The 27,114-nt window shown below is 43.8% G+C and overlaps 2 protein-coding genes across 4 annotated transcripts in view; one reads left to right on the plus strand and one right to left on the minus strand.

Annotated features, from left to right (window-relative positions):
* Positions 1–27,114, plus strand: part of Ptprm (protein tyrosine phosphatase receptor type M) — a 698,790-nt gene that overhangs the window by 548,333 nt on the left and 123,343 nt on the right. For all 3 annotated transcript variants that reach the window (XM_057758864.1, XM_057758862.1, XM_057758863.1), the window contains one exon: positions 69–256. In XM_057758864.1, the coding sequence (XP_057614847.1) occupies positions 69–256 (188 nt within the window). The remainder of the gene's footprint in view (positions 1–68; positions 257–27,114) is intronic.
* On the minus strand, positions 6,277–7,791 carry LOC130867112 (Y-box-binding protein 1). Its single transcript, XM_057758865.1, has one exon. The coding sequence runs from the start codon at positions 7,657–7,659 to the stop codon at positions 6,691–6,693; it is 969 nt and encodes a 322-aa protein (XP_057614848.1). The 5' UTR covers positions 7,660–7,791; the 3' UTR covers positions 6,277–6,690.

A 27,114-nucleotide genomic window follows, 5' to 3' on the forward strand; every position in this document is an offset into this window, starting at 1 on the left:
TTAGCATCCCGTGATCCTGACTCAGCCTGCTGGCTCACCCTCCTTTTCTCCTTCATCTTCCTTTCTAGATGAGACCCACACAATGGCCAGCGACACCAGCAGCCTAGTGCAGTCCCACACGTACAAGAAGCGCGAGACTACTGACGTGCCTTACCAGACGGGGCAGCTTCACCCGGCTATCCGTGTGGCAGACCTACTCCAACACATCACTCAGATGAAGTGCGCTGAGGGCTATGGCTTCAAGGAGGAGTATGAGGTAAGCCTGGGCTGTGTGCCGCCTGACATTATATTAAACAAGCTGCCTGGATCCTAGACATCTCTAGGATCAGGCCCAGATGGGGCATCCACAGGTGTTTTCCCAGCTGCTGCTGAATGTGTTCAGCGGGAAAGGAAAACCATTCCATATTATATTTCCTCGTGCGGAAGCGTGCATTGGCCACGGGCTATCTTTCCCCTCCTCCTGCTCAATCATTTCTCTGATACTGAGCCCTATGTCAAATCCAAGTTCTGTAGCTGTCTCGGGAAACATATCCTCACTTAAGGCCACGGGTTGATCCAAACAGCGAAGTAGAGTTGTAAAGAGTCGACAGAAGTAACGAGACGCTGTTGTCATGGCTGTAACTGCTCCCATAGTCTCATCATCCCAGAGCGCACGCTGCTGTCATAAGTGCCCCAGGGAACACTTGCAAGGGGATTTCCTGGGACCATGATATCCTCCCACCATATGTAAAATGCAGGATTCTCCTCTTCCCAGCTTTCATCATCAGCAGTTCTGCTAGAAACTCACTCTCGAACCAGAGGGAACTTTCTAAATTCAAGAAATTTAACTAAAAATAGTATACTGTTCATTGAGCATGTATGCAGGTGTGGTGTGCAGGTGTGTGTGCAGGTGTCATGTGCAGGTGTCGTGCACAGGTGTGGTGCGTAGGTGTGTGCAGGTGTGGTATGCAGGTGTGTGCAGGTGTTATGTGCAGGTGTGGTGTGTAGGTGTGGTCTGCAGGTGTGGTGTGCAGCTGTAGTATGCAGGTGTGTGTAGGTGTGGTGTGCAGGTGTGGTATGTAGGTGTGGTGTGCAAGTGTGGTATGTAGGTGTGGTGTGCAAGTGTGGTATGTAGGTGTGATGTGCAGGTGTGGTGTGCAGCTGTAGTATTCAGGTGTGTGTAGGTGTGGTGTGCAGGTGTAGTATGCAGGTGTGGTGTATAGGTATGGTGTGCATGTGTGGTGTCCAGGTGTGGTATGTAGGTGTGGAGGGAGAAATAAGAAGATTGGGTTGCTTTTTCATGTTAGTAAAATAAGCTTGGGGTCATTGTTGAAGAATATGATTCCTTGCGATAGAAACAGAGCTACATAAGAGTAGATTTCTCAGCCTTGGGATATGTTCTTCATCAATTTCTTGTCTGGAGAATCAGTTCATGTTTTATAACCATCTAACCTAAAACTAGAGTGTTGTGTCTTTATTAATTATGCCGCTACATACTGTATAGAAATTTTAACAGTGCTTACACCTGAACAGTGTCCAGACAGAAGTGGTTCCTCTCGTCTTTCTCAGTGTGTTGTTGGCTTTAAGAAAGATAGGCCTCTGCTTTACCAACTCTCAGGATATGGCTGGGTAGTCTGTACAACACACTGCAGTTTTATAGACTAGCATCCAGTCCCAGGCTCCAGCATTAGCACTGTGAAGCCTTTTATGACTCAAGCAGTGTGCACCACACACTGTGTGGAAAATGATAGTGGTAAGGAGATAAGCCGACTTTACAAACCTTGGTGCCAAATTTTGGAGGAGATAATGCATGTGATTGATGACTTTGTATTTTTTCTTTTTTTTTTAATTAAGAAAATGTTTTCATACAATATATTCTGATCGTGATTTTTCCCTCAGATCATCCCTGTACCCTCACCCACCCAAGTCTGTGCCCTTTCTTTCTCTCTTAAAAAAACAAACAAATAAATGTACACACAAAAATGGAAAAAAAAATATATGAGCAAAAGAACAATAAAATAAAAATCATCCAAACAAAGCAACATGAGACAAAAATACCATTGAGTCTGTGTTGAGCAACTATTGCTAGGCATGGGGCCTACCCTTGAATGAGTGAGACTCCACTGGAAAAAACAAATTTGTCCTCTGTAGGCAGTGTCAGTTACAGAAAACTTGGTTAGGAGTGGGAGCGCGTGTCCACATCCCCCTTGCAGCCCTGGGCCCACATCTGGCTTGAACCTGTGCAAGCCCCGTGCATGCTGCCAGAGTTTGTAGATTCGTATGTGTCTACAAGACATGGTTTCCTTGCTGGCGTTTATCCCTTCTGGACTTAAAATCTTCTAACCTCCCCAATGAAGACATCCTGGTTAGGACCGAATGCTCCAAGGTTTCTCACTCTCTGCATACAGTCCAGTAGCGGGTATCGGTGGTGGTTCCCTTCTCCTGGAAGAGGAAGCTTCTCTGATGATGGCCAAGCAAGGCAGTGATCTATGAGGACTGCAGAATGTCATTAGGGGTCATCTCACTGTCACGTTCCCATGGCAGCACTTAAATGTTCGTTTTTCCTCTAGGCCCCTGGTCTGTGCAGTCTCAGGTTCTGGCCTACTCTCCCAGGGCCAGATGTGGGTTTCATTTCATGGAGTAGGCCTTAACGCCAGAGAGACGGTAGTTACTCCCACAACCTTGGGACTAGTCTTAGAGGATTGCGATCATCATCTATCTCCTGGAGCCTATGCAAATCAAGCAACGTTCTGGACCTCACTCCAGGCCACTCGTGGTTCTTCTCTTCGGACCCCAGTGCTGCTTTTCCTTGGGCTGAGCTCTCTGCCCAGCTTGATTATCAAAGATCCACCACACACGGTACCAACAGCAGCTGAACCACAGCCGTTCTTAAGTATAGGCCCGTGGTCCAAAGCAAGTAGATATGCGTGCCCAACCGAGCAGTCACCACCTGGTACAGTACCAGTGAGCCGAGACAAGACTGCAGAGCCACAGGAACCAATCTCAAGCCTGCTCCTAGCATTTTATTTCATTCCAGAACATTTTCTGATGAAGCCATGCCTTATCGGCAGCTCTGAGATTCGCAGATCTACCCTCAGCAGTTCAATGTATAATTCAGTGAAATTGACAGCCTTTGCATATTGCTTCATGCACTTTTAAAGGGTAGCTTAGGAATTAATAGGATTAAGAGTAAGACTTCCAAAAGCATTAATATCTTATGAAAGACAAAATTAGGTTATTGAGAAAATATAAGCCTAATGAATAGAAATGATGTCTTAGTTCTAGCCAATTCTCTGCATGCAGATATTGCTCAAATGTTTATTAAAGATGTTAATGTCAAAGAGATTAGTTATCGGCTCAAATAACAATTCGTAAAATAGCTGAGTCCAATTTTTCATGAACTATTTAAAAATACCTACCTTGTGACTTCTATAACAAACTATGGGCAATGCATATCTGAATGTATGCAAAATTATTTTTCGCCCCCATCTCCTGAAGACATTTGATCTGCAGGTGCAAACTAGGGTATCTTGCACTCATTTTAAGCATCCTCTGATTGACAGCTCATTAAGATTTCTTAATGCCTTAAAAAAGTGCTGTTTGTTGATGTGTTTCAATAAACAACAAAGACCTTCCTCTCTCATTGAGCCATTCAGAAAACCATCAAGAAAGGTGGTTTTAAAGCAGATAGGCTGAATCTTAAAATCCGTAATAAATTTTAAAAAAGAACGGAGAAAAGGAAATGTGGACATACTGTATATATGAAAAGAAAGCAGAGGCAAAGGGGGAGGAGCTACTGAGGAAATACAAAATGGGAAATTCTGTTAGGAATAACCCCATCACCCAGTACTGCACCCCCTCCTGCCCCATCTGTCATTACAGATCATGCCAGCATTGGTCTGGAGCAATGGTAGATGAACCTGTATGATTTTATGGGGGGGGGGGGATGTTTGCTAAGTAGCATCTCTCATGAGGCCTGAAGTCCTGGCCATGCCTCACTTGTCTCTATTATGTCAGTTTTGTGGCCAAGTCTGTACGTGAGTCAAACCATTAAGAACTAATGAGAAGACCTCCTCTACAAAGATTCTTGCTCTGCTTTCCCTAACCCCAGGCAGTCTTTGTCCTAGGGTGGATAAGGACAATCTTCAAATGGTTGATTTTTAAATACAATTGGTGTGCTATGTCAACTTGACACTGGCTAGAGTCATCACAGAGAAAGGAACCTCCTTTAAGAAAATGCCTCATTGTCTATTATGTTCAGCAAGTCCGGTTTTATCCCATGCTTTTTCAGACCCAGGCCAGCTGGCCTTGGTGAGTTCCCGATAGAACATCTCCATTGTCTCAGTGTGTGGGTGCACCCCTCACGGTCCTGAGTTCCTTGCTCGTGCTCTGTCTCCTGCTCTTGATTTGGACCTTGAGATTTCAGTCCGGTGCTCCAATGTGGGTCTTTGTCTCTGTCTCCTTTCATCGCCTAAATGTTTTTCTTTGGGTTCACCTTCTTAATTAGCTTCTCTAGGATCACGCATAATAGGCTCAACGTCCCCAATGAGGACTACTGAGAACTCAAGAACAATGGCAATGGGTTTTTGATCCTACTGCACGTACTGGCTTTGTGGGAGCCTAGGCAGTTTGGATGCTCACCTTACTAGACCTGGATGGAGCTGGGTGGTCCTTGGACTTCCCACAGGGCAGGGAACCCGGATTACTCTTAGGGATGATGAGAGAGGGGGACTTGATGGGGGAGGGAAATGGGAGGTGGTGGCGGGGAGAAGGCAGAAATCTTTAATAAATAAATAAATAAGAAAATGCCTCTATAAGATTAGACTGTGGGCAAACTTGTAGGGCATTTTCTTCAATAGTGACTGATGAGGGAGGCCCAGCCATTGTGGGTGGGTCCGTCCCTGGGCTGGTGGTCCTGGCTTCTACATGAAAGCAAGCTGAGCAAGCCATGAGGAATAGCTTCAGGGCACCTGCATCAGCCCCTGCCTCCAGGATTCTGCCTGTTTGAGTTCCTGTCCTGACTTCCTTCTGTGATGAAGCATGAGCCAAGGAAACCCTTTTCTCCCCAAAGTGCTTTAGGTCACGGTGTTTGTCACAGCCGTAGAGGACCTGACTCAGGGCAGCCACATTAGAGCTGTAACTGGATTTAGGCCGCCCACTCATGCCTTGAACTGTGTGTGTTTCCTAAGAATTTTGAGAAGTTGTCTAGCCTCGGTTTCTTCACCCATAAAATGAACTCACTGCAGCAGCCTTATGAGGTTTTGTGAAGATTTAGTCACATAATATATCATAAGCACTAAAATTTTATCTAGCATACAGTAAACATTTGTTTGAAGTATTAGTGAAGTTAAGAAAAAAAACACTTTAATAACAAAATCCAAGAGGAATTTACGTTGCGCTCTTTATACAGAAATTGTATAATAAATTATAGTAAGGTTTCAGTTCATTTCTGACATTTTTTAACATGTTTGTAGGCATATTTTCATTTACATAGTGGTGCAAGATATTTTTATTCAAATATAGCCATGCATTGACCATACTTACCCCATGCCCTTTTCTTTATCTCTCCTCTCCCTCTCACTAGCTCCTTCATTTTTCATTTTCATGTATCTATGAAAGTAGAAACATGACCATCTGGAAAAATATATATTATGCACACAAATATACATATTATATATACATATATGTGCACATACATATCATATATTATACATATGTGCATATATTATATTGTACACGTGTATATATTTTTATATACATATATGTATGTGCTATGCATATCTATGATATATATCATACATATTTTATCTAGCCATGTCTTGGTAACAGCTAAGCTGATTTTTAAGCCAGCTGTCGTGAATGGTGCAGCAATAAAGATGGCCGTGCAGGATCTCTGTAGTGTGCTGGCTTTGAGTTCCTCTGGTGCATTCTCGGGAGTAAGGTGATATAGCTGGATTATACGGTGATTCTGCTTTTAGTTTTTTCAGATACCTCCAAACAGATTTCCCCAGTGGCCAGATGGGTTGACGTCCCACTGTTTAGGAGCTTCCTTTCCCAGCATCCTCCCCGGCTTGTTCTCATCTGTGTCTTAGTGACAGCCATTCTGCTGTGGTGAGATGAAACCTTGGTATAGTTTTTTTCCTCTTGTTTTCCTTTTGAAATTATTGTAAAATTACATCCTTCCCTACTTCCCTTTCCTCCCATCAACCCTTCTCATATCCCCCTCCTTTCTCTCTTTCACAATCACGGCCTCTGTTTTCATCGTTGTTTTTTTTTTTTTTTTTTTTTTTTTTTTTTTTTTATTATTTAAGACCTTTATTAACAGGTGCTTGCAGTTTGTTGACTTTTTTTGAAAAAATCAAGTTGTAAACTTTTTATTACAAATTAAAAATGAAGTTCTTAAAAATCTTAACTTGACCAGATATGAAACAATTTAAAAACCATTAAAGGTGTATTGAGAAAAACCAGACCTTTTTTTTTAAAAAACACATTTGTCATTACCAAAAAGAGACATCTTTAGGTAAAAATAATAAAAACCCCATGCTGCATAGATAATGCAGATAGTTCTAGCGTATCTGGTCAACGGGCAAAAAGCAAGCACTTAAGGTCTTCAGCTCCAATCTTTGTTCATTTCTTATTGCTGGAATTTCATATTCGTTTCTTCTTGTTGGATGACCAAACCGGATGATGGTAGAGATGGTAAGCCGGCATTTACTCAGCCCCGCCCTGCTCAGCCTCGGGAGCGGACGAATTCTCAGCTGGTGGATCGGCTGCTTTTGTCTCTTTGCCATCTTGTGGTTTAGGGTTCTCCGGGCGTCTGCGTCGGTAATTGAAGTTGCGGCGATACCGACGTTGAGGTGGCTGCTGACCTTGGGTCTCGTCTCCTTGATTTTCTTTGTCCTCTTCATTGCCATCCTCTCTAGGCTGTCTTTGGCGAGGAGGGCCTCTGCGAAATCGTGGTCTGTAACCCCGATACATATTCTGTCTCACTGGTCTACCTTGCTCTCCTGCACCCTGGTTGTCAGCACCCTCCATCACTTCTCCTTGCACAGGAGGGTTGGAATACTGTGGTCGACGCCCATAGGGTCTCCGCAAATAGTAAGGTGGGAACCTTCGCCTGCGATAGGGCCGGCGTTGTTGGGCTTGGCCTTCAGGAGCGCTTTCCGATCCCTCGTTCTTTTCCCCACTCTCACTATTCTGGTAATTCTGCTGGTAATTACGTGGAGGACCCCTACGACGTGGGTAGCGTCTATAATGGTTACGGTCTGCTGCGTATTTACTGCCTTGAACTGGAACTCCACCAGGGCCTGTAACATTTGCTGCCTCCGCACCCTTTTCTCCTTCAACAACATCAAACTCCACAGTCTCTCCATCTCCTACACTGCGAAGGTACTTCCTGGGGTTATTCTTCTTTATGGCAGTCTGGTGTACAAATACGTCTTCCTTGGTGTCATTCCTGTTGATGAAACCGTATCCGTTCCTTACATTGAACCATTTTACTGTTCCCAAAACCTTCGTTGCGATGACCTTCTTGTCCCCGCCGGCGGGCGCCGCCGATGTGAGGCCGCCCGGGCCGCCACTCCCCGCGCCGCTGCCCGTGGAGCCGGGCTTGGTGTCGGCGGCGCTGAGGGCGGCGGCGGGGGCGGCGGGCGGCTGCTGGGTCTCGGCCTCGCTGCTCATGGTTGCGGTGGTGGTGACTGGGGCCGGCGGCGACGGCTGCGGCTCCTCCCGGGGTGTGATGGTGACTAGGCCGGCGGCGGCGGTGGGGCTCTCAGGGCTCTCTGGGGTCCGCTCTCCGCTCCCGCTACCGATCGAACTCTGTTTTCATCGTTGTTGCGTGCATCTATGTGTTATACGTGCAGATCTAGTCCTAAATATAACCTTCCCCATTCGTATAATGCTATCATGTGTGTGTTTCCAGGGCTGGCCATTTGGAATTGGATCACCCATTGGTGTGGTCTTCCCTGGGAAGACAATCCCCTGCCACCCCGCCCCCTGGCATTCCTTCGTCGCCTGTAGATCATTGTGTGGGGTTGAGGCCTTGTGGGTTCCCCTGTCTACTTTAGCACATCTATTGGAGCCGTCCTTGTCCAGCTAATGTTGGAGCAGTCCTGTTCATGAGACTATGGGTGTAGTTGCTGACGTTACTCAGAGATACGACTCCACTGCAAACTCCCCGATTCTCTGTTTTGAACTCTCTTCCCCTCCTCTTCTGCAGTGTTCCCTGAGCCTCGGGTGTGGGAGTTCATAGTGTAGATGCACCCACTGAGAATGGGCTCCCCAAGTCGACATGTCAGCTGGTTATGGAGACCTCACTATAGTGTAATCATCTCTGTCACTGCTTGCCTTTAAACATCAGAGAACCAAGTAAGTCAGGACTTGGCGCACTGAGACAGAATGAGGTACTTTGCCGAAAGGTGGCAGTATATTTTGCCAAATCCATAAATGAATTCCTCACCCCATACCCATATTCTCAAAAATTCCTACTAAAATGTAACTTGAAAATGAAAAGTTGTGGGATTGATTCTATGGATTAAGATTGTAAAATAAAAAAAGCATATTTTAAAATGCATGCTAATACCTCTTATTGCTAAAATAATGTTTTTATATCTAAGAAAAATCCTAAGTAATGATTATTGATTATAGACTGTAGAACTCTCTTCTGAAAGAAACAAAGAGGGAGTGAGGGAAAGAGAAAGTGGATAGAGGGTCACATTACTGTCTTTGGCAAAGTAATGTTTGGGGGGTGGTTTCCAGGGTCCACAGGGGAACACTGTATTGCTCTACCCTCTGAAGGTTTAGTGTGGACCTGGGTTGGAACTGCTGTGCATCTAATAGAAAACTGGATGACCCAGACAAATGTTCAGAGTCCTATGAAGGACATGGGGACACCTGAGCCAACTTGGGACAAGAGTGACCTCTCTCTAAAGCCTGAGTGGGAATTTCCACAGGAAGTTGAAAGGAGGACATTCCATGTAGACACAATGCAAGAGAACAGGGGTATTCTGGAGTCACGACAGCCATCCCCATGCCTGAGTCATGGAGATGTTAAATGACAAGAGTCCTGGGGTTTATGATCACAAGGGTTACATGTGTCATCATACGTGAGAGGTTTGGATTCCATGTTGTTTTGGAGGCTGTTGGAAGCAAACAGCACTTCAGAAAGCAGGACAGTCCCTCCCGGGTAGAGATGGACACCTGTGTCATATAAGCAGCTTGGGTTTTAAGTTTCTTTTCTGAGGCACGCAAATGAGAGGAAGGCAAATGTATTTGTTCTGGAACGTGCGGCCTCCAAACCCACTGGAGCATAGAAGGCCTTCCATACCTAAGCATCTCCAGGGACAAAAGATACAGAATCCTCAGCTGTTGCCCTGACTTCATGTGCGTGGGCTGTCAATCCACAAGGAAAACTCGGTCATGTGCTTTGTCCAAGACTCTTGGAACAGTGGGTTTTCCCCTATTCCTCTGTTCTAGCCAGTTTTCTTTGCTTTCCAAGTCAACAATGTCTGAAAATTACTAAACCCAGGAAGGCTTCACGACCAATCAAGTAGCCAACAGAACTATATCCAAACAAGAGGGAAATGTGCTGTGGGGAGGTGGGCGTGACACAGAGGCATTCTCCGTGCAGGGTATGTATTTGATTTTGTTCTAACAAGATGGCCGTATGGCGTATCTCACCAGGGAGACATAGTAAGTTGGCTCAAAAGAAAGACAGACATGAAATGAAAGAGGAAGCTGGCTCACTTGAACAGACGATGGTAGACTGTCAGCAGCAAGTGGCTCAGACCTGGGAAGAAAGGCCTCTGGAAAGGGCAGGTTTGCTTATGTTGCCAGCTGAAATGGCCAGGTTCTTTCTTCAGAAAGCAAAGACCAGTCTGTGCAGACCCTCAGGGAGAAGTCTGTAGGATTCCCAGAAATGGAGAAAGGGCATGGCTGCACTCTGGGGGGGGGGGGGGTGTAGAGCTCACCCACCCAACCTAAAGACCTCAACTTGCAAGGGAAGTTCATCATGACCCTGCAGCCCCACCTTGACCACATGGCCCCTGTGCTAGACGTGGGTGCGCTTGGCCACTCACACTCCTTCCTGACGCGACACTGAGAGTCATACGGTGTTCAGTACTGTGTTAGGGTGAAGCAAGCTTGGCCCTGTGCACTCGGGGGGTGGCCTGCTCTCCCTCTGTACTGCCAAGGGCTTTGTTCACTGAGTTACGTAACTAGCGCAGAGTTCCTCTGAGGAGCCAAGCAACGTACTATCTGCGTTGATGAATATGTACAATTTAGATAAAGAAATAGCCCTTCCAGGACATCCTGAGACGCACAGCTAATAGCTCATGTCTCTCTGAGGCAAGGAAGTTCATTTTTCTGTTGCTGGAGCTCAGACTTACGGGAAACATAAGTAATTCTTTGCACCTTATTCAAAATAATGCGTTGGTACATCTCACAGTATTTAGGAAAACACTGCCTCATCACACTTATTTTCCTCAGACCTTTCTCTCCAGGGCACGAACCCTGGTTGCTAATTTTGTGACTGAACAAGAGGTTGTTCCTTTAGTCAGTCTAAGGTGGGGGAGCTGAAAACAGAATATCAAAATCCCCAGGCTTAAGGACAGCCGCTGAGTGTTTTCTAGGGAACTTGGATTTTCTTCAAATATGCCAGCTGCTCCATTTTAAATATTTGAGTTGCCTCGCTTCCTCCCTTCCTCTCCCCCCTGTTTTCTAAGTAAAATCGTTGTATTTGTTGAAAAAGCAAGCACAATATTTTGCATGATGACTTAGCAGCCTAAAAAAAAAGAATTATCATTAAAATGTCTCCCTACCCTATAACATACGCCTGGTTTTTCTTTGCTGGTCTCCCTGCTTGCTTTGGAAGGCCAGGAGATCAGCCTGTGCCCTCTGCAGAAATAAAGCCTGAATTCTGGCCTTCACATGCCGCAGGTTGGGGGTCCTTAGAAGGCCCAGCATCAGACACCTGGCCCCCGGCCCCCTGGGGCTGACTGACTAGATGAAGCACACCACAGCATCTTCCTTGGGTGTGTCCAGAGCCTGGAGCAGGTAGACAGCAAAGCAGGGTGTGTGACTCAGCTGCTGGAAGCCCTTCACTCGGGGACTGCTCACCATCCCACCATCCCGAGTGGCAGCGCCCCCCCTCCCCTCCAGCCCACGCACTTCTCCGACGTGTCTTTCAGTCCCCATTTCGTGGGCTCCAGCTGAGTCCATTAATTGCCACAATCTGAGCAGGTTGTTTCCTGTCCCACGGGATGCTAAACAGAAAAAACAAAACCATTGAAAGCTCGGCGTGGGGATTGGGGAGTGGGGGCGGGGGTCGCTAGCAGGCCCAGTAGGTTCTTTAGGAGCCGCCACAGCTGCGCCTCCAGTGGTGGAAGCAGCCAAGTGATTTTTGACGTGTTCTTTTCTTTAATGGCTGTGCCGATGGTAAGCCAGGCCCATAAGGAAATGATAAACATTTCTCTCTGAAATTTTGAGATTGCCTCCAGCTCTTTGGGAAAGTTCGTTGTATGTGTGTTTGCAGACACTTTCTAATTGGATAGGAAAAGAAATCTGTTTTCTGCTTCCTGCTTGTGGTTCAGTTTGTGAGCTCTCAGCTGTTGCATTTGCCATGCCTGTCTGCTGCCACGCGTCCCTGCTGTGATGGTAATGGACTCTTTATCTTTCTGGAATGGAAGCCCAAATAAGTATTTTCTGCTATTAAAAAAAAAAAATCTACTTTCTTTCCATGTTATGTATCTGCGTTGAGTTGTGTACGTATGCATGTGTGCCTGTGTGTGTGTGCGTGAGTGCATATGGGAGGCCAGAGGAGGGCATCTATCACACTTCACGTTACTCCTTTGGGACGGGGTCTCACTCAAAACCTGGAATGAGGCTGGCAGCCAGCCACCCTCGGTGATCCTCCTCTCTCCACCGCCTCCCCCTGCTGCCACATGGCTGGTTACAGGTGTGTGCACAGCCACACTCTGCTTGATATGTGAGTCCTCAGGACTTGAACCCAGGACCTCACGCTTACTCAGCAAGTGCCCTTACCTACTAAGCCCTCTCCCCAGCCCCATGATTTTAAGAAAGGCAATGGAGAGAACCAGTGTGTGCTTGGTTTCGTTTTTATCAAGGAACTGTGTACAAGTGTGTGTTTAATTTTTTGCCTGTTGCTCGCCTTGCTTTCAGAGTCTCTGGTTTCAGCTGATTTTAACTTCAGTTCCTTGGGCCCTGGCCTCTACTGACGTCATGCAGGAGCTCCAACTTGAGGGGGTTAGGTTAGACGTCGTTATTTCCGGGGGCTTTGTCCTTGCTCTGATGATAGTTCACGGCAGATAAGATTTCTGATTTCTGTAAAGCACGTCTAAGCAACTGTCCGGTCTCCATTCGGACGCTGCTTCTCGCAGTTTTCTTTCGCTTACCCGGGAGAAGTTAAGCCATTTTCCCACTTGTTAGCATGCTTTTAGTGTCAGATGCCATTAGCCACAAGTGTTTTCACAAGGCCATGGCCCTGGAGGGGGCTGTCAGTGTGCCTGTGTCCCGGCATCTGTTAGACCGCAGGGCTTTCTTGCATCCTTCATGTCTTTGATTAACTTGATGGTGTCACAACCCACTCACAAGGTCACGGCTGCCTGGCCCTACTTTCCCTCCACACCAGCAGGTCAAAGTCCTAATAGCTTTTCTCCTCGTCATTTTTCCGTCTATCTCCTTCTGATCCCACGGCCTATCCCTCATCACTTAAGTGGGTCATAGGGTCCCCCTTTTAGTACTTTACGCTTGTTCTCTCCTGCCCTGGGGCCAGTTTTTCACTGTGAGACATTTACAGCCTTCCACTTGACTAATGTTAGAAAACCTATTGACTCTTTCAGAAACCAGGAAGCGGTGTAGCATCCTTGGCCCCTCCGGATGTGCATTCCGCTCTGGCTTTAGCTTTGGTTTCAACCTCAGTCGCTTCCCACCAGTTTCCTTTGCCCAGCTCTGTTTTCCTCTCACCCCGGCATGCCTGTGACTCTGGGCTGCGTCCCATGTGTGGCCTGCAGAGAGTGACTTCCAGGTTCTTTGCTCCACAGATCTCTTCAGACCAAGCTCAGTGAGCCCCATCCCAGGTCTTCCTGTTCTCCCCATAAGAAAAAACAGTTTCTCCACAACCCCAAGCTCTGTAGTTTAACAATAGTAAACAGTTTAAAAATTGGTAGCAATATACTATGTGGTAATTGATTTACTCTATGATCTATGACAAGTATGAAATACTTCTACCTGATTCATTGAATTCAATGTATTTAAACACATTTATTGTATGTTGGGGAAAATGGTAAAGATGGGTATAACTGTCAGATATTACAGAGTACAGAGAGGAGTTTATTTGGAGTCTTGCAGTTCAGGGATATAGTCTCAGATAGCTCTGAACTAAAGTTCTTAAGAAGACTGACAGTAAGAACCTTATGAGGCTCACTGGGTATTGAGAAAGGACAGGAGCTACATGAAGAATAGAAAATACAGAAAGTCCCGGGCGGTGGTGGCGCACGCCTTTAGTCCCAGCACTCGGGAGGCAGAGGCAGGAGAATCTCTATGAGCTCAAGGCCAGCCTGGTCTACCAGAGCTAGTGCCAGGACAGGCTCCAAAAGCTACACAGAGAAACCCTTTCTCAAAAAAAAAAAAAAAAAAGAAAGAGAAAAAAAATGCAGAAAGTCTAAACAGATTGCAGATGTCCACAAAACAAGAGTCCGTCTGTAGCCTCCAGACCCAGTGTGAGCTCAATGCAGATTCCTGTGCTCGGCGATGCAGGGCCTAGAGTCTAGGCCGCAGCTGATGTGTGTGAACTCTGCCTGTTAATGGCCTCCAGGATCCAGTTTAGAGTCTTTTTTTTAATTTTATTTATTATGTACACAGTTTTCTGTCTCCATGCATGCTTGCATGTCAGAAGAGGGCACCAGGTCTTATTGTAGATGGCTGTGAGCCACCATGTGGTTGCTGGGAATTGAACTCAAGACCTCTGGAAGAGCAGTCAGTGTTCTTAACCTCTGAGCCATCTCTCCAGCCCCTGGAATCTCTTTCAATGTTCCTTTTGCCTAAAGCTTTCCTTTATTTTTCTCAACTGTAAAATGATACGGACTTGGAGTTCAGAGAATAGAGCTCAGTTGGTAGAATGGCTGCCTAAGCTGCATTCATCTGAGCTCCAGCACCATGTAAATCAGGTGTTACAATACGTGCCTGTGACCCAACACCAGGACAAAGCAGGAGGCTCAGAAACCCAGGGCCATCCTTGTCTACATATGGAGTCCAGGGGCCATCCTTGTCTACATAGGGAGTCCAGGGCCATCCTTGTCTACATAGGGAGTCCAGGGCCATCCTTGTCTACATAGGGAGCCCAGGCCCATCCTTGTCTACATAGGGAGTCCACTGCAGGCCTCAGACATCAGATCCCAAGCCCTGTAAATGTTGCAGCCCTTTCATAGGCCTAGAAGTTGGGATTATTTTTAGCCCTCAATGGCAGCCAGTATTATAAAGCTCTTGGCCCTAAAACTCAGTTCTTTCTGTATCCATGGCTTGCTGTTTTGTTTGTCTGGTTCCTTCTTCAGTCTCAGCTCTCTGCTGTTTCTTGCCAACTCGGTCTCCTTCCATACACCCCTCACCACCCTTCCCTGGTCAGTCAGCTCTCAAACTACTCAAATGGTGCCACTTCCGCTGTCAAGCAGCTGACTGCCTGGCCACGTTTAGTCAGGCCTGCAAGCCACTCAGCCATGGCCACCACTGCCTCTGCCCACTCAACCGTGACTCCCACTGCCTCTGCCCACTCAGCCGTGGCTCCCACTGCCTCTGCCCACTCAGCCGTGGCTCCCACTGCCTCTGCCCACTCAGCCGTGGCTCCCACTGCCTCTGCCCACTCAGCCGTGGCTCCCACTGCCTCCGTCCACTTAGCCATGGCCTCCACTGCCTCCGTCCACTCAGCCGTAGCTCCCACTGCCTCTGCCCACTCAGCCGTGGCTCCCACTGCCTCTGTCCACTCAGCCGTGGCAACTACTGCCTCTGTCATGGCTGCCACTCTGCTATCTCTGCTGCTGCTTTCTTCGTGGAACCAGCTCAGCACACAGTGCTGGCAGGAGGAGAGAAGGGACTAATCTCATGGGGACTTCTGTCGCAATACAGGAGGATGTCTCCAGGCAGCTCACTAAGTAATACTGAATGGCCTGCTTATATACACAGAGTGGAGTGTTTGGACCAATCCTAACATACTTTGTTGGCACCCCATCACAGCCGTGGAAGCTTGTATGTGAATCAGTCACAGCCTTGCTCCTTTAGAGGCGATTTCAGAGACCCCTCTGCTAGGCCTCTTAAGTGAGGGTGCACCTACTCTAGCCAAGGTGTACGTGTTTGAGGGGTCATCATCTGGAGTCTAGAACACACTTGCCTGGAGATACACCTTCAGAAGTCCGGACAATCAGTTGTCATCCTCATGATGCTTTCTCTGGGTAGCCATGGAGTGTTAGAGTGGCTGGTGCTGATGCAAGGGAACTCTGGCTCACTTTCGGACTGATCGTCCTTTCGCTCTTCGCATCCAGGGGAGCCAGGCAGAGCACCCAAGTGCCACTGTCTAGGGGCCAAACTGCCCCATTTTCAAAATATTTATTTATAGGGAAAAGAACATCAGAAATGACTAATTTTTAAATAAGAACTTAAAATTAACCCATAGTGATTTTTAACAGCTTTTGAAAAGTACTTAAGATACTTTCCCCAGGATCCCAGGAAGAGATGGGTGCCATACCTGGCACTCAAGACCAGTATCTGCAGTGACTGAGTGATTTTAAAGAATTGGGGTTGAAGTGTTCAGCCTCAACCACCAACTCTAGGAGAAGGGAGCAGGGAGCAGCTGGAGAAAGCATGTGTAAAAACAGGTGGCCAAGACAATTTGATGAGCTTCTGGGAGGTATCACCTGAGCTCATTACCCCGTCCACATTCCCCGTGTATCTCTTCATCTGGCTGTTCATTTCTAGCCTCTATAACATCCTTTATCATAACAGATAAACAAATGTTACTCTGACCCATCCCTGGGGAGAGGCGAACATGTCTTAGGAACTATACCTTGTAGTCAGTTGGTAGGTTGGAGGATAGATGACAAGCTGCTCATTGACTGATATCTGCACGGTGAATAGTCTTGGGAGAATGACAACACACAGGATCTAGCACTTATGTTTGGGTGGAGAGCACACAGTTGGTGTCCTTTGGAGAACTGCTTGGTGTGGACAGACCTGCATATCTGGGCATATACAGAAGTGTTCTGTGCTGTGTTAAGTGTAACTAGAGAACAACCTGGGTTTTCCTAGTCCCTAGTAGAAGCAATACAGAATTATTTATATGTGACTTTAGTTGAGGCCACCATGTAACCGTTCAAAGGAAACACCATCGTCACGTACAATTTGAAACCTCCTACAGGGAATCTGAATCATGCAAGCATTTCATGATATAAAAGGTTTGGAAGACGGCCCTCTCATAGGTCTTTCTTGGTTCCTGAGATAATGATGAGAACGTTGATGTGTCCAATGCATACTTTATGAGCACTGTAGAAAGACAGACCGTGATAAATGCCCCATCCACCATGCTACTGTATTGTGATTAGAATTGCAAAACTCCCCCCTAGCCATATCTCTATCACTGTGAACTCTCAAGTTCTTGTTCTTCCCAATACGCTGCAAAACTCCCTTACCCAATGCCTTGCTTATGCAGACCTAAGGAAATCAACTTTGTGTTTTATTGATTTGACGTGTGGCTTTGTGGCAGGAGAGGTGTTTTTGCCCTGTCTGTGATTTGGTTTGATTGGTACAGCACTCCTGAGATGGTGGGGATTGATCAAGTCACTCATGGTATATTTCAGCATCTCTGAGCAGCAAGCACTTCCCATGAATCTTGAGCCCGTGATGCCAGGCCATGCCAGCTACTCCTCTAGAGTGGTTTTCCATTGTCTGAGAAACGCAGAAAAACTATTCAGAAGCTATCAGCCAGCTTGGCTTATCTGAAGTGACCAGTTACAAACTCAAATCAAGTTGTAGCTTTGGAGAAAAATAAATTCTCTGAGTTACAGTCACCCTATCCAAGAAAGAGAAAAGAAAGAAGAGGGAATAATAAACTGAAGCTATATGTTAAAGCCCAAGATTTTCTGGAAGATTCTCTCTATAAGTTGGGTGTTTTATTCAGGGGTATGACAGTGACAGCCTTGTCAAATGACTCTCTGGTTCCAAGGAACCGTCACACAGTGCTTAAGCTTTGACATGATTTAAAACAGAGGCGATTGACACATACGTTCTGTCTTTTCAAAAAAGCAGTAATACATAAAAGACAGACAGTAGACTAAGAATCAGAAGGCATAGGTTCCAGTTACTGAAATTCAATCATTGAGCAAATCTCTCAGCTTCTATGAAGCAGTTAACCCAGTAAGAGCCAGGTACCCTGAGCACCAGTGATGCTCTTGGTGGTTTAGTGGCATCTGCGTCACCAGAGCCCCAGTGTGGTTGATACACTCTCATAGACAAGAGGTCTACCATAGATAGCACTGATTGGCTGCCAGAAACCTGTGTGGCGACATATGTCAACATGGACCTTGGGCCTACACAGGCTGCCATGTCGTGTTCTGTGGGTCCTTGTTTGATTCTCTAGGCCCGGTTTTTATTTTATCCACTTTCTTAATGTGCTGGTTTGTCTCCCGGTGTCTCTTGTCTCTCATTTTAACCTCCTCTTGCCTTCATGTCTGACCTCTCGCCTACTTCCAGAGCTCTAAGAATACTGAGTTGTGGTCATGTCATACTTGTGGTAGCATGTCATTACATGCCATTACATGTCATTACATGCCACCCCTGCAGTGTAAAATGTGCCCGTGATTATGGTTCTATTAACTGTGTTTCTAAACGCCACTAACTCAGCTTTCAAGGATGAATAATGTGGTGGTGTGGATGAAGCATTTGGAATTAATTTGTTCCACATTTTAAACTGTGGAAATTCGATGTCAGACACATGATTCATCAGGACCACAGTAAAGGTAGATTAGACCTCATGGTATTTTTGACCTGTCAGCCTCCCAAAAGGAGAGCGGGGCTTCCTGATTCTTCCAGCTCCTTCTGCCGCGTGTCTTGAAATAGAGTAGTTGTATACCTGTGACTGAGATATGTAAAACATAGAAATTATCCATGTTACTCGTTATACTATGGATTTTTAAGATTTCTTCCTTTCCTTTATCTTCTACTGTTGCCCTTTAGGGAGACATGGAAAACCTTTTATCTATTTACATCAGGGAAATTATACAAGGGATTCTGAAAATTATAATGTATTCAGCATTAATTATAAACATGTAGCATATGTTTTATATGTATTGTATTTATATGCTTTAGGTAATTATGCATTTGAGTTCCCTGCCAATTTTATGGCCAAAATATTTTACTTGGCTGATTACTAAGTATATTTTAAGCTTACTTCTTGAAACATGAAGTGAATATACTATAAATCCAATTAACATGATTAATTTGCCTAAAGAGACTGCCTGCTTTTATTTCTTTCCCCTGTTTTAATGATGAAAAACAGTTGCAAGAGTCCAAAATAACTTAATTTGTTTTTAATGCTTTCTAAGCCAAATTTTATAGTTATTTTCCTTTATAAGCAAAACACAATCTTTGAAACATATTTAGAATATAGCAGAAAAAGAAAGTTTAACATCACAGTTTCTAGCAAGACTTTAAGATAATAAGGCATTTGGATCTTAAGTTTCAAACCTTGTTTTTCCTACTTAAAAGTTTCCTTATCTTTGTCATGAACAGCACTATAAGTAATTTCTTAAACTAACTGATGTTATTTTCTGAAGGTATTTTCTACAGGCAGAGTAGAGTATAAAATTATTCAGGTTTACATTATATTGACAGGTTGCTTTCATGAAAGGTTAAACTAATTCACATTTTCTTCACCATACCATTTAAATGTTTTCCAGAATTCACTATCACTAAAGTTAGCATTCATCTTTCTTTTATTGTGTGCCTCTTTGACGGGCTGAAAATGTGTCCCTCGTTAGTGTGCCTTCTGAACACACATCATGTCTTCCTGTTTGCAGCAAATGGGAGTTTCCCTTGGTGAATTGTCCATAATCTTTGCTGCCTTTTCTGGGGAGGGTCTCATACGGTTTGTGATCTTTTGTGTGGCCTCCTGTGTTCCTCTCCTGTAGAAATATGTAAGAAATCTTCAGCCTGTATGTTTCTGTGATGTCAATATCACTTTGTCTATTAGAAATATGGTAAATTTTAGCCATATAGCCTCATGAGAAATCTGGTGCAATTTTGTTGGAATTGCAGGGGATTGACTTATAAAACTTAGGAAACTTGGTTTCTACCTATTAATATGTTTAATTTCTTCATTTATTTGGAATGTCTTTAGCTTTTTCAGTAAAGTTTCAAAATATTCATGATAAACCCCAGTATATGTCTTATTTATGCATACTTTTTGTTTTTTATACCTCTTATTGAAAATATATTTTTTGCACATAATATATCAAGATACATAGTTTCCCCTCTGTGTCTTCCAGACAGCTCCTCTCTATCTTCCTCTCATCTGGATTCATCCCCATTCTGTCTCTCATAAGATAGCATAGGCAACTAAGGGTTAATACTAAAATAAAATAAAATTTAAGATAACAAAACAAAATTAACATCAGAGTTGGACCAAATAGGAGACCAAGAAAATACACAAGACACACTCAGGAAACCCATAAAAACCCAAACCTGGGAGCCATAAGGTGTCTACAACGCCTTGTGTAGACATGCGCACGCCTGTGCACGCTGCCTCAGTCTCTGTGAGTGAAGAGGATCTGTGATCAGGCTGATTTAGAGGGCCTTGTGTTCTTGGTATCTTCCTTCCATTCTACTCCTATTTCTTTCCCCCTCTTTTTGGGGGTTCCCTGAGCCCTAAGGGGATGGATTTAATGGATCCGTCTCTTTTAGGGCGGAGTGTTCCAAGGTCTCTCACTCTCCCCATATCTAGCTATGCTCTGTATCTGTTTCCATACGGTGAAGGAGGAAGCTTCTCTGATGGCAGCTGAGCAAGACACTCATCTATGAGTATGCAAAACATCAGTAGGAGTCGTTTTATTGGTACTTTAAAAAATTCTATAATAGTAGTCTTTGGGTTTGCCCTAGGTCCCTGGACTATCTAGTCTGTTTGCGGTCACCCGAGCCGTGTCAGGTATGGGTTCCATCCCCATGGAGAGTGGGCCTTAAGTTAAATCAGATACTCGGTTGGTTACTCCTACAAGCTTATTGACACCATTGCCCTAGTATATCTTACGGGCAAGACACCATTGTAGATCAGATGGTTTGCGGCTGGCTTGGCATTTAAGTTTTTCTTTTGGTAGCCTGCAGAGTATTTTCTTGTACCAAAGACACTAGAACACAGGGGTGGAGGTTCTATGGAGGCGACCAGCTAGACTTCTCCATGTTCGATGAGTTGTGTAGGTGTTATCTACAGCAGTGAGTCCCTGCTGTCAGTTTGTGGAGAACAGCCCATGTTCTCAGCAACAGCCTGGGTTATTTGGGTGTCCCTTTGGCTCCCCTTTAACCAACAACTCAATTAGATGTAACCCAGTCCCAGTACTGGAAGCTTTGCTTGGTGACAAAAAATGGTCAGTTGGGGCTCTCTATCCCCCATTATGTGGTGATTTCGCTTATATTGTCTTAATATACATATATACTTTTAGAAAGCTTCTATGTATTAGATTTACATAATACTTCTCAAATGGCCCTTAATTTTAGCTGTCTTTTCCCATATTCCCACCCTTAGTCCCAACATCATCCATAACTATCTATGCTAACGAAATCTAATGGTCTCAGCTAATCTCCTACTCTGTACCTAACTTCTGTGGTTCTATGCACTGCAGCTTGGTTATCATTGATTAACAGCTAATGTTCACATACAAACAAATACATATTATCTTTATGTATCTGGGTTATCTCACTCAGGATATTTTTTTTTCTTGTGCGTTTCCATTCATTGTGTTAATATGCCATATTTTCTCTATCCATTCTTCTGTTGAAGGACATCTAGGTTATATCCAATTTCTGGCTGTTGATAATAGAGCAGAAATGAACATGGTTGAACATGTGTCTCTGTGGTAGGACAAAGCATCCCTTATATGCCCAAGAGTGGTGTAGCTGGATCCTGGGCTAGACGTCCATCTTCTCGAGGAACCACCGCACTGATGTCCACAGTGACTGTGCAAAGTTTGCACCCCCACCAGCAATGCAGGAGTGTTGCCCTAACTCTACATCCTTGCCAGCATAAGATGATGTTTTATTGATCATGGCTATTATGATGGGTGTAAAGTGAAATATCAAGGTAGTTTTAATTTTATTTATCTGATGGCTAAGGATATTGAGCATTTCTTTCTCAGCCATTTGCGTTTCCTATTTTGAGAATTCTCTGTTCAGATCTGTACCCCATTTTTAATTGGGTCATTTGTTTTCTCAATGCTCTGGGTTTTTTTGAGTTCTTTATATATATTTTGAATATTAGCCCTCTGTCAGATACATAATTCTTAAAATACCTTTCCCCAGCCTGTAGGCTGCCACTTTGTACAAACGGCGGTGTCCTTTGCTGTACAGAGCCTTTCGGTTTCACGATGTCTCAATTGTTGTTCATGGAGCCTGTCTTTTCCTGTGCCAATGAATTCAAGGCTGCTCCAACCCTCCCTTCTGTTGGGTTCAGTGAATCAGACCTTGTGTTGAGGTCTTTGATCCATTTGGATTTAAGTTTTGTGCAGGGTGATAAGTATGGACCAGTTTGCAATCTTCTACATGCAACCGTCCAGTTTGATCAGCACCATTTGTTGAAGGTGCTATCTTTTTTCTAGTCTGCACTTCTGCTTTCTTTATCAAAAATCAGGTGTCCAGAGGTGTGTGGACTTATGTCTGGGTCTTCATTAAGTTCCATTGGTCAACATGCCTGTTTATGTGTCAATACCATGCTGTTCGCATTACTGTTTCTCTGCAGTCCAACTTTAAATCTGGGATGCTGAGCCTCCTACAGTTCTTTCTTTATCCAGACTTGTTTTAGCTATCTAGAAGTTTAGGGACTTCCATATGAAACTGAAAATTATTGTTGAAAGGTCTGTGAAGAATTGTGTTTGCATTTTGAGAGAGATTACATTGAGTCTGTAAATTGTTTTTGGTAGGATTGCCATTTTTACTCGGTTAATCCTACCAATTCATGAGCATGGGAAATCTGCTATCTTCTTCAACTTCTTTCTCTAATGTCTTAAGATTTTGAAATACAAGTTTTTCACTTTGGTTAGAGTTACCCCAAGATATTTTATATTACTTGAGGCTATTGTCGAGTATTGTTTCCCTGATATCTTTCATTGATCATTGTATATAGGAGGATATTGAGTTTTCTGAGTTAATTTCATATCTAGTTACTTTGTTAAAAATGTTTATCAGCTGTCGGAGTTCCAGTGATATTACTAGGGTCACTCACATACACTGTCTTCCATCTGCAACAAAAGGTGCTTTCACTTATTCCTTTCCATTTTGTATCCCCTGATCTTCTTCATGCGTTTTATTGCTCTGAGACTTCAAGTGCTGTATGGAATAGGTATGGCTAGAGCAGGCAACCTTGTCTTGTTCCTAATTTTAGTGGAATTGCTTTGAATTCCACTCCATTTAACTTGTTGTTGGCTATGGATTTGCTATAAACTGTTTTTGTCCTGTTGAGGGATATACCTAATCTCTCTGGGACTTTTATCGTGAAGTAGTGTTAGGTTTTGTCAATGGCCTTTTCTGCATAATGAGATGATCATGTGTGGGTTTTCTTTTTACAGTTTGTTTATATGGTAGATTACGTTTATTAATTTGCATATGTTGAACTATCCCTATATCTCTGGGATGAAGCCTACTGCATTATAGTGGATGATCTTTTTGATGTGTTCTTGGATTTGGCTCGCAAGTATTTTGTTGATAATTTTTGCATCTATGTTCATAAAGGAAATTGGTCTGTAATTCTCTTTCTTTGTTGGGTCTTTATGTGATTTGTCTATCAGGGTCACTGTGATTTCATAAAATAAATTTGCCAGTGTTTCTTCTGTTTTAATTTAATGGATTAATTTGAGAAATATTGTCACTAACTCTTCTTTGAACACCCATTGAATTCTGTGCTAAAACCGTCTGGCCCTGGGCTTTTTTTAAGGTGTTGTAGGAGTATTTAAATGGCTTATCTGATTTAACTTTGGTAAGTGGTATGTATATAGAAAATTATTCATTTATTTTAGATTTTTCGATTTGGTGGATTACAAGTTTTTAACATATGTTCTTACGATTCTTTGGATTTTCTTGACGTCTATATGTCTCCATCTTCATTTTATTAAGAAATTTGTAATAATAATAATGAAAACAAAAAAACAAAAAAATTTTAAAAAAGAGTTTGTCAGTCATTGATTTTTTTTCAAAGAACCAGTCTTTGCTTCATTGATTCTTTGAATTGTTTTTGTTTCTTTCTGTCTAACTGATTGTTTCTATTTGATTGTCTATTTGTTTTTATTTGATTAACCCCTGAGTTTGATTATTTCTTGCTCTCTACTCATTTTGGGCATAATTTCTTCTTTTTTGTCTAGAGCTTTAAGATATACGGTTAGGTTACTAATATGAGATCTCTCAATATATTTTTTATGTGGGCACTTAGTGCTATGAACTTGTTTCTTAGAACTACCTTCGTTGTGTCCCATAAGTTTGAGTACATTATATATTCATTTTCAATTCTGTAAAGGCCTTAATTTCTTTATTAATTTCTATCTTGACTTATTATTCATTAAGTAGTGAGTTGTTCCGTTTCCATGAGTTTATAAGCCTTTTGTTGTTTCTGTTTTTGATATCCAGCTTTAATTCACGGTGGCCAGAAATGATGCAAGGTGTTATTTCAAATTTTCTTGTATCTTTTGAGACTTGCTCTGTGCCCAAGTTAGTGATCAATTTTGGAGAAAGTTCCATGAGGTGATAAGAAGAAGGTATATTCTTTTGTGTTTGGATAAAATGTTCCGTTAATATCCATTAGGCATTTGGTTTGTGATGTCACTTAGCTTCAGCGTTTCTGTATAGTTTTCTCTGTATTACCGGTCTATTGGCAACTATCAGTGTGTGAGAATCAATATTTGATTTAAGCTGTAGCCGTGTTACTTTTATTAACATGGGTACCCTTGTGTTTGGTGCATGGTGTCAAGAATTGCAATATCGCAGTTCCGGCCGGCGGAGGCACCAGCAGGCAGGCCTAGGCGGCGGAAGCAACAGCGCGCAGGCAGGCCCGGGCAGCGGAGGCACCAGCACGCAGGCAAGTCCTGGCGGCAGAGGCACCGGCGTGCAGGCAGGCCCGGGTGGCGGAGGCATCGGCAGTCAGGCCCGGCAGGCAGGCCTAGGCAGCGGAAGCACCGGCGCGCAGACAGGCCCGGGCGGCGGAGGCACCAGCACGCAGGCAAGTCCGGGCGGCAGAGGCACCGGCGTGCAGGCAGGCCCGGGTGGTGGAGGCACCGACAGTCAGGCCCGGCAGGCAGGCCTAGGCGGCGGAAGCACCGGCGCGCAGGCAGGCCCAGGTGGCGTAGGCACCGGCAGGCAGGCCCAGGCGGCGGAGGCACTGGATGCAGGATAGTGCGGGCAAGAAACAGTGAAGCCTGCACTGAGAACAGATTGCCCCGCTACAATTAAATCAAACCCAATAGATAGCATCGGTAAGAGGAGATGGGCAGACGCCAAGGCAAGAATTCACCCAACAATCTGAAAAACAACATGAAAACACCAGAACCCAATGATCTTACAACACAAGGACTTGAACACCCTATCACAGGAGAAGAGGAAAAAACTGACTTTTTGAAAGCAATAGAGTCCCTTAAACAACATGTAAAAAACGCCCTCATAGAAATGGATGAGAAGTATAACAAAAAGTTTGAAGAAATGAGTAAATACGTAAATGATACCCTGGGAAGCCAAGAAAAAACGATCAAACAGGTAATGGAAACAGTCCAAGAATTGAAAACTGAAATGGAAGCAAGGAAGAAAACACAAACTGAGGACCAGCTGGATATGGCAAATATAGGTCAACGAGCAGAGACTACAGAAACAAGCATAATCAATAGAATACAAGAGATAGAAGAAAGAATCTCAGATTCTGAAGACAACATAGAGAAAATAAACGGACTGATCAAAGAAAACACCAAAACCAACAAATTCTCATCACAAAACATTCAGGAAATATGGGACACAATAAAAAGACCAAACCTAAGAATAATAGGGATAGAAGAAGGAGAAGAGGCACAGCTCAAAGGTCCAGAAAACATTTTTAACAAAATTATGGAAGAAAACTTCCCCAACATAAAGAAAGATATTCCTTTGAATATTCAAGAAGCATACAGAACACCAAACAGACTGGATCAAAAAAAAACGTCCCCTCGCCATATAATAATCAAAACACAAAATATACAGATTAAAGAAAGAATATTAAGAGCTGCAAAGGAAAAAGGCCAAGTAACTTATAAAGGTAAACCGATCAGATTTACACCTGACTTCTCTATGGAAACCATGAAAGCCAGAAGGTCCTGGATAGAGGTACTACAGAAACTAAGAGACCATGGATGCAAACCCAAACTACTATACCCAGCCAAGCTATCGTTCACTATCAATGGAGAAAACAAGACATTCCAGGATAAGAACAAATTTAAACAATACGTTGCCACAAATCCAGCCCTACAGAAAGTAATAGAAGGAAAATCACAACCCAAGGAATCCAACATTGCCAACACTGCCTACAATAACCCAGGCATCTAGCGACCCTTCAACAGCACAACTCAAAGAAGGGAGACACACAAACTCTTCTACCAAAAGCAGTAAGAATAACCGGAGTTAACAACCACTGGTCATTAATATCACTTAATATTAATGGTCTCAATTCACCAATAAAAAGGCACAGGCTAAGAGATTGGATACGAAAACAGGATCCAACAGTCTGCTGTTTGCAAGAAACTCATCTCAACCACAAAGACAGGCATCTACTCAGAGTAAAGGGTTGGGAAAAGGTTTTTCAAGCAAATGGTCCTAAGAAAAAAGCAGGTGTGGCCATACTAATTTCTAACAAAACTGACTTCAAACTAAAATCAATCAGAAGAGATCGAGAGGGACACTTTATACTCATAACAGGAACGATTCAGCAGGATGAAGTCTCAATCCTGAATATCTATGCCCCTAATATAAAAGCACCCACTTATGTAAAAGAAATATTGCTAAAACTCAAGGCAGACATCAAATCACACACACTAGTAGTAGGAGACTTCAACACACCTCTCTCACCAATGGACAGGTCAATCAGACAGAAAACTAATAGAGAATTAAGAGAATTGTTGGAGGTAATGAATCAAATGGACTTAACAGACATCTATAGAACACTCCACCCAAATAGGAAAGAATACACCTTCTTCTCTGCAGCTCATGGAACCTTCTCGAAAATTGACCACATACTTGGAAACAAAGGAAACCTCCACAGATACAAAAAAATATCAGTGTCCACCTGTGTCTTATCAGATCACCACGGATTAAAGTTAGAAGCCACCAACAAAGCTACCCCCAGAAAGCTGGCAAACTCATGGAAACTGAACAGTCAACTACTGAACCACACCTGGGTCAAGGAAGAAATTAAGAAAGAAATTAAAGTCTTCCTTGAATTTAATGAAAACAAAGAGACAACATACTCAAACCTATGGGACACGATGAAAGCAGTGCTAAGAGGAAAGTTCATAGCACTAAGTGCCCACTTAAAGAAAACGGAGAAAGCATACATTGGGGACTTAACAGCACACCTGAAAGCTCTAGAAAAAAAAGAAGCAGACGCACCCAGGAGGAGTAGAAGACTGGAAATAATCAAACTGAGGGCAGAAATCAACAAAATAGAAACACAGAAAACAGTCCAAAGAATCAATGAAACAAAAAGTTGGTTCTTGGAGAAAATCAACAAGATTGACAAACCCCTATCCAAACTAATTAAACGACAGAGAGAGAACACGCAAATAAATAAGATCAGAAATGAAAAGGGGGACATAACCACAGACACAGAGGAAATTCAGAGAATCATTAGATCTTACTACAAAAGCCTGT

Source organism: Chionomys nivalis, chromosome 26 (assembly GCF_950005125.1).
Source record: "Chionomys nivalis chromosome 26, mChiNiv1.1, whole genome shotgun sequence".
Lineage (NCBI taxonomy): Eukaryota > Metazoa > Chordata > Mammalia > Rodentia > Cricetidae > Chionomys > Chionomys nivalis.

Bases quoted from the DNA above. Each gene is read 5' to 3' on its own strand.
- LOC130867112 (XM_057758865.1), bottom strand. From the start codon at position 7,659: ATGAGCAGCGAGGCCGAGACCCAGCAGCCGCCCGCCGCCCCCGCCGCC.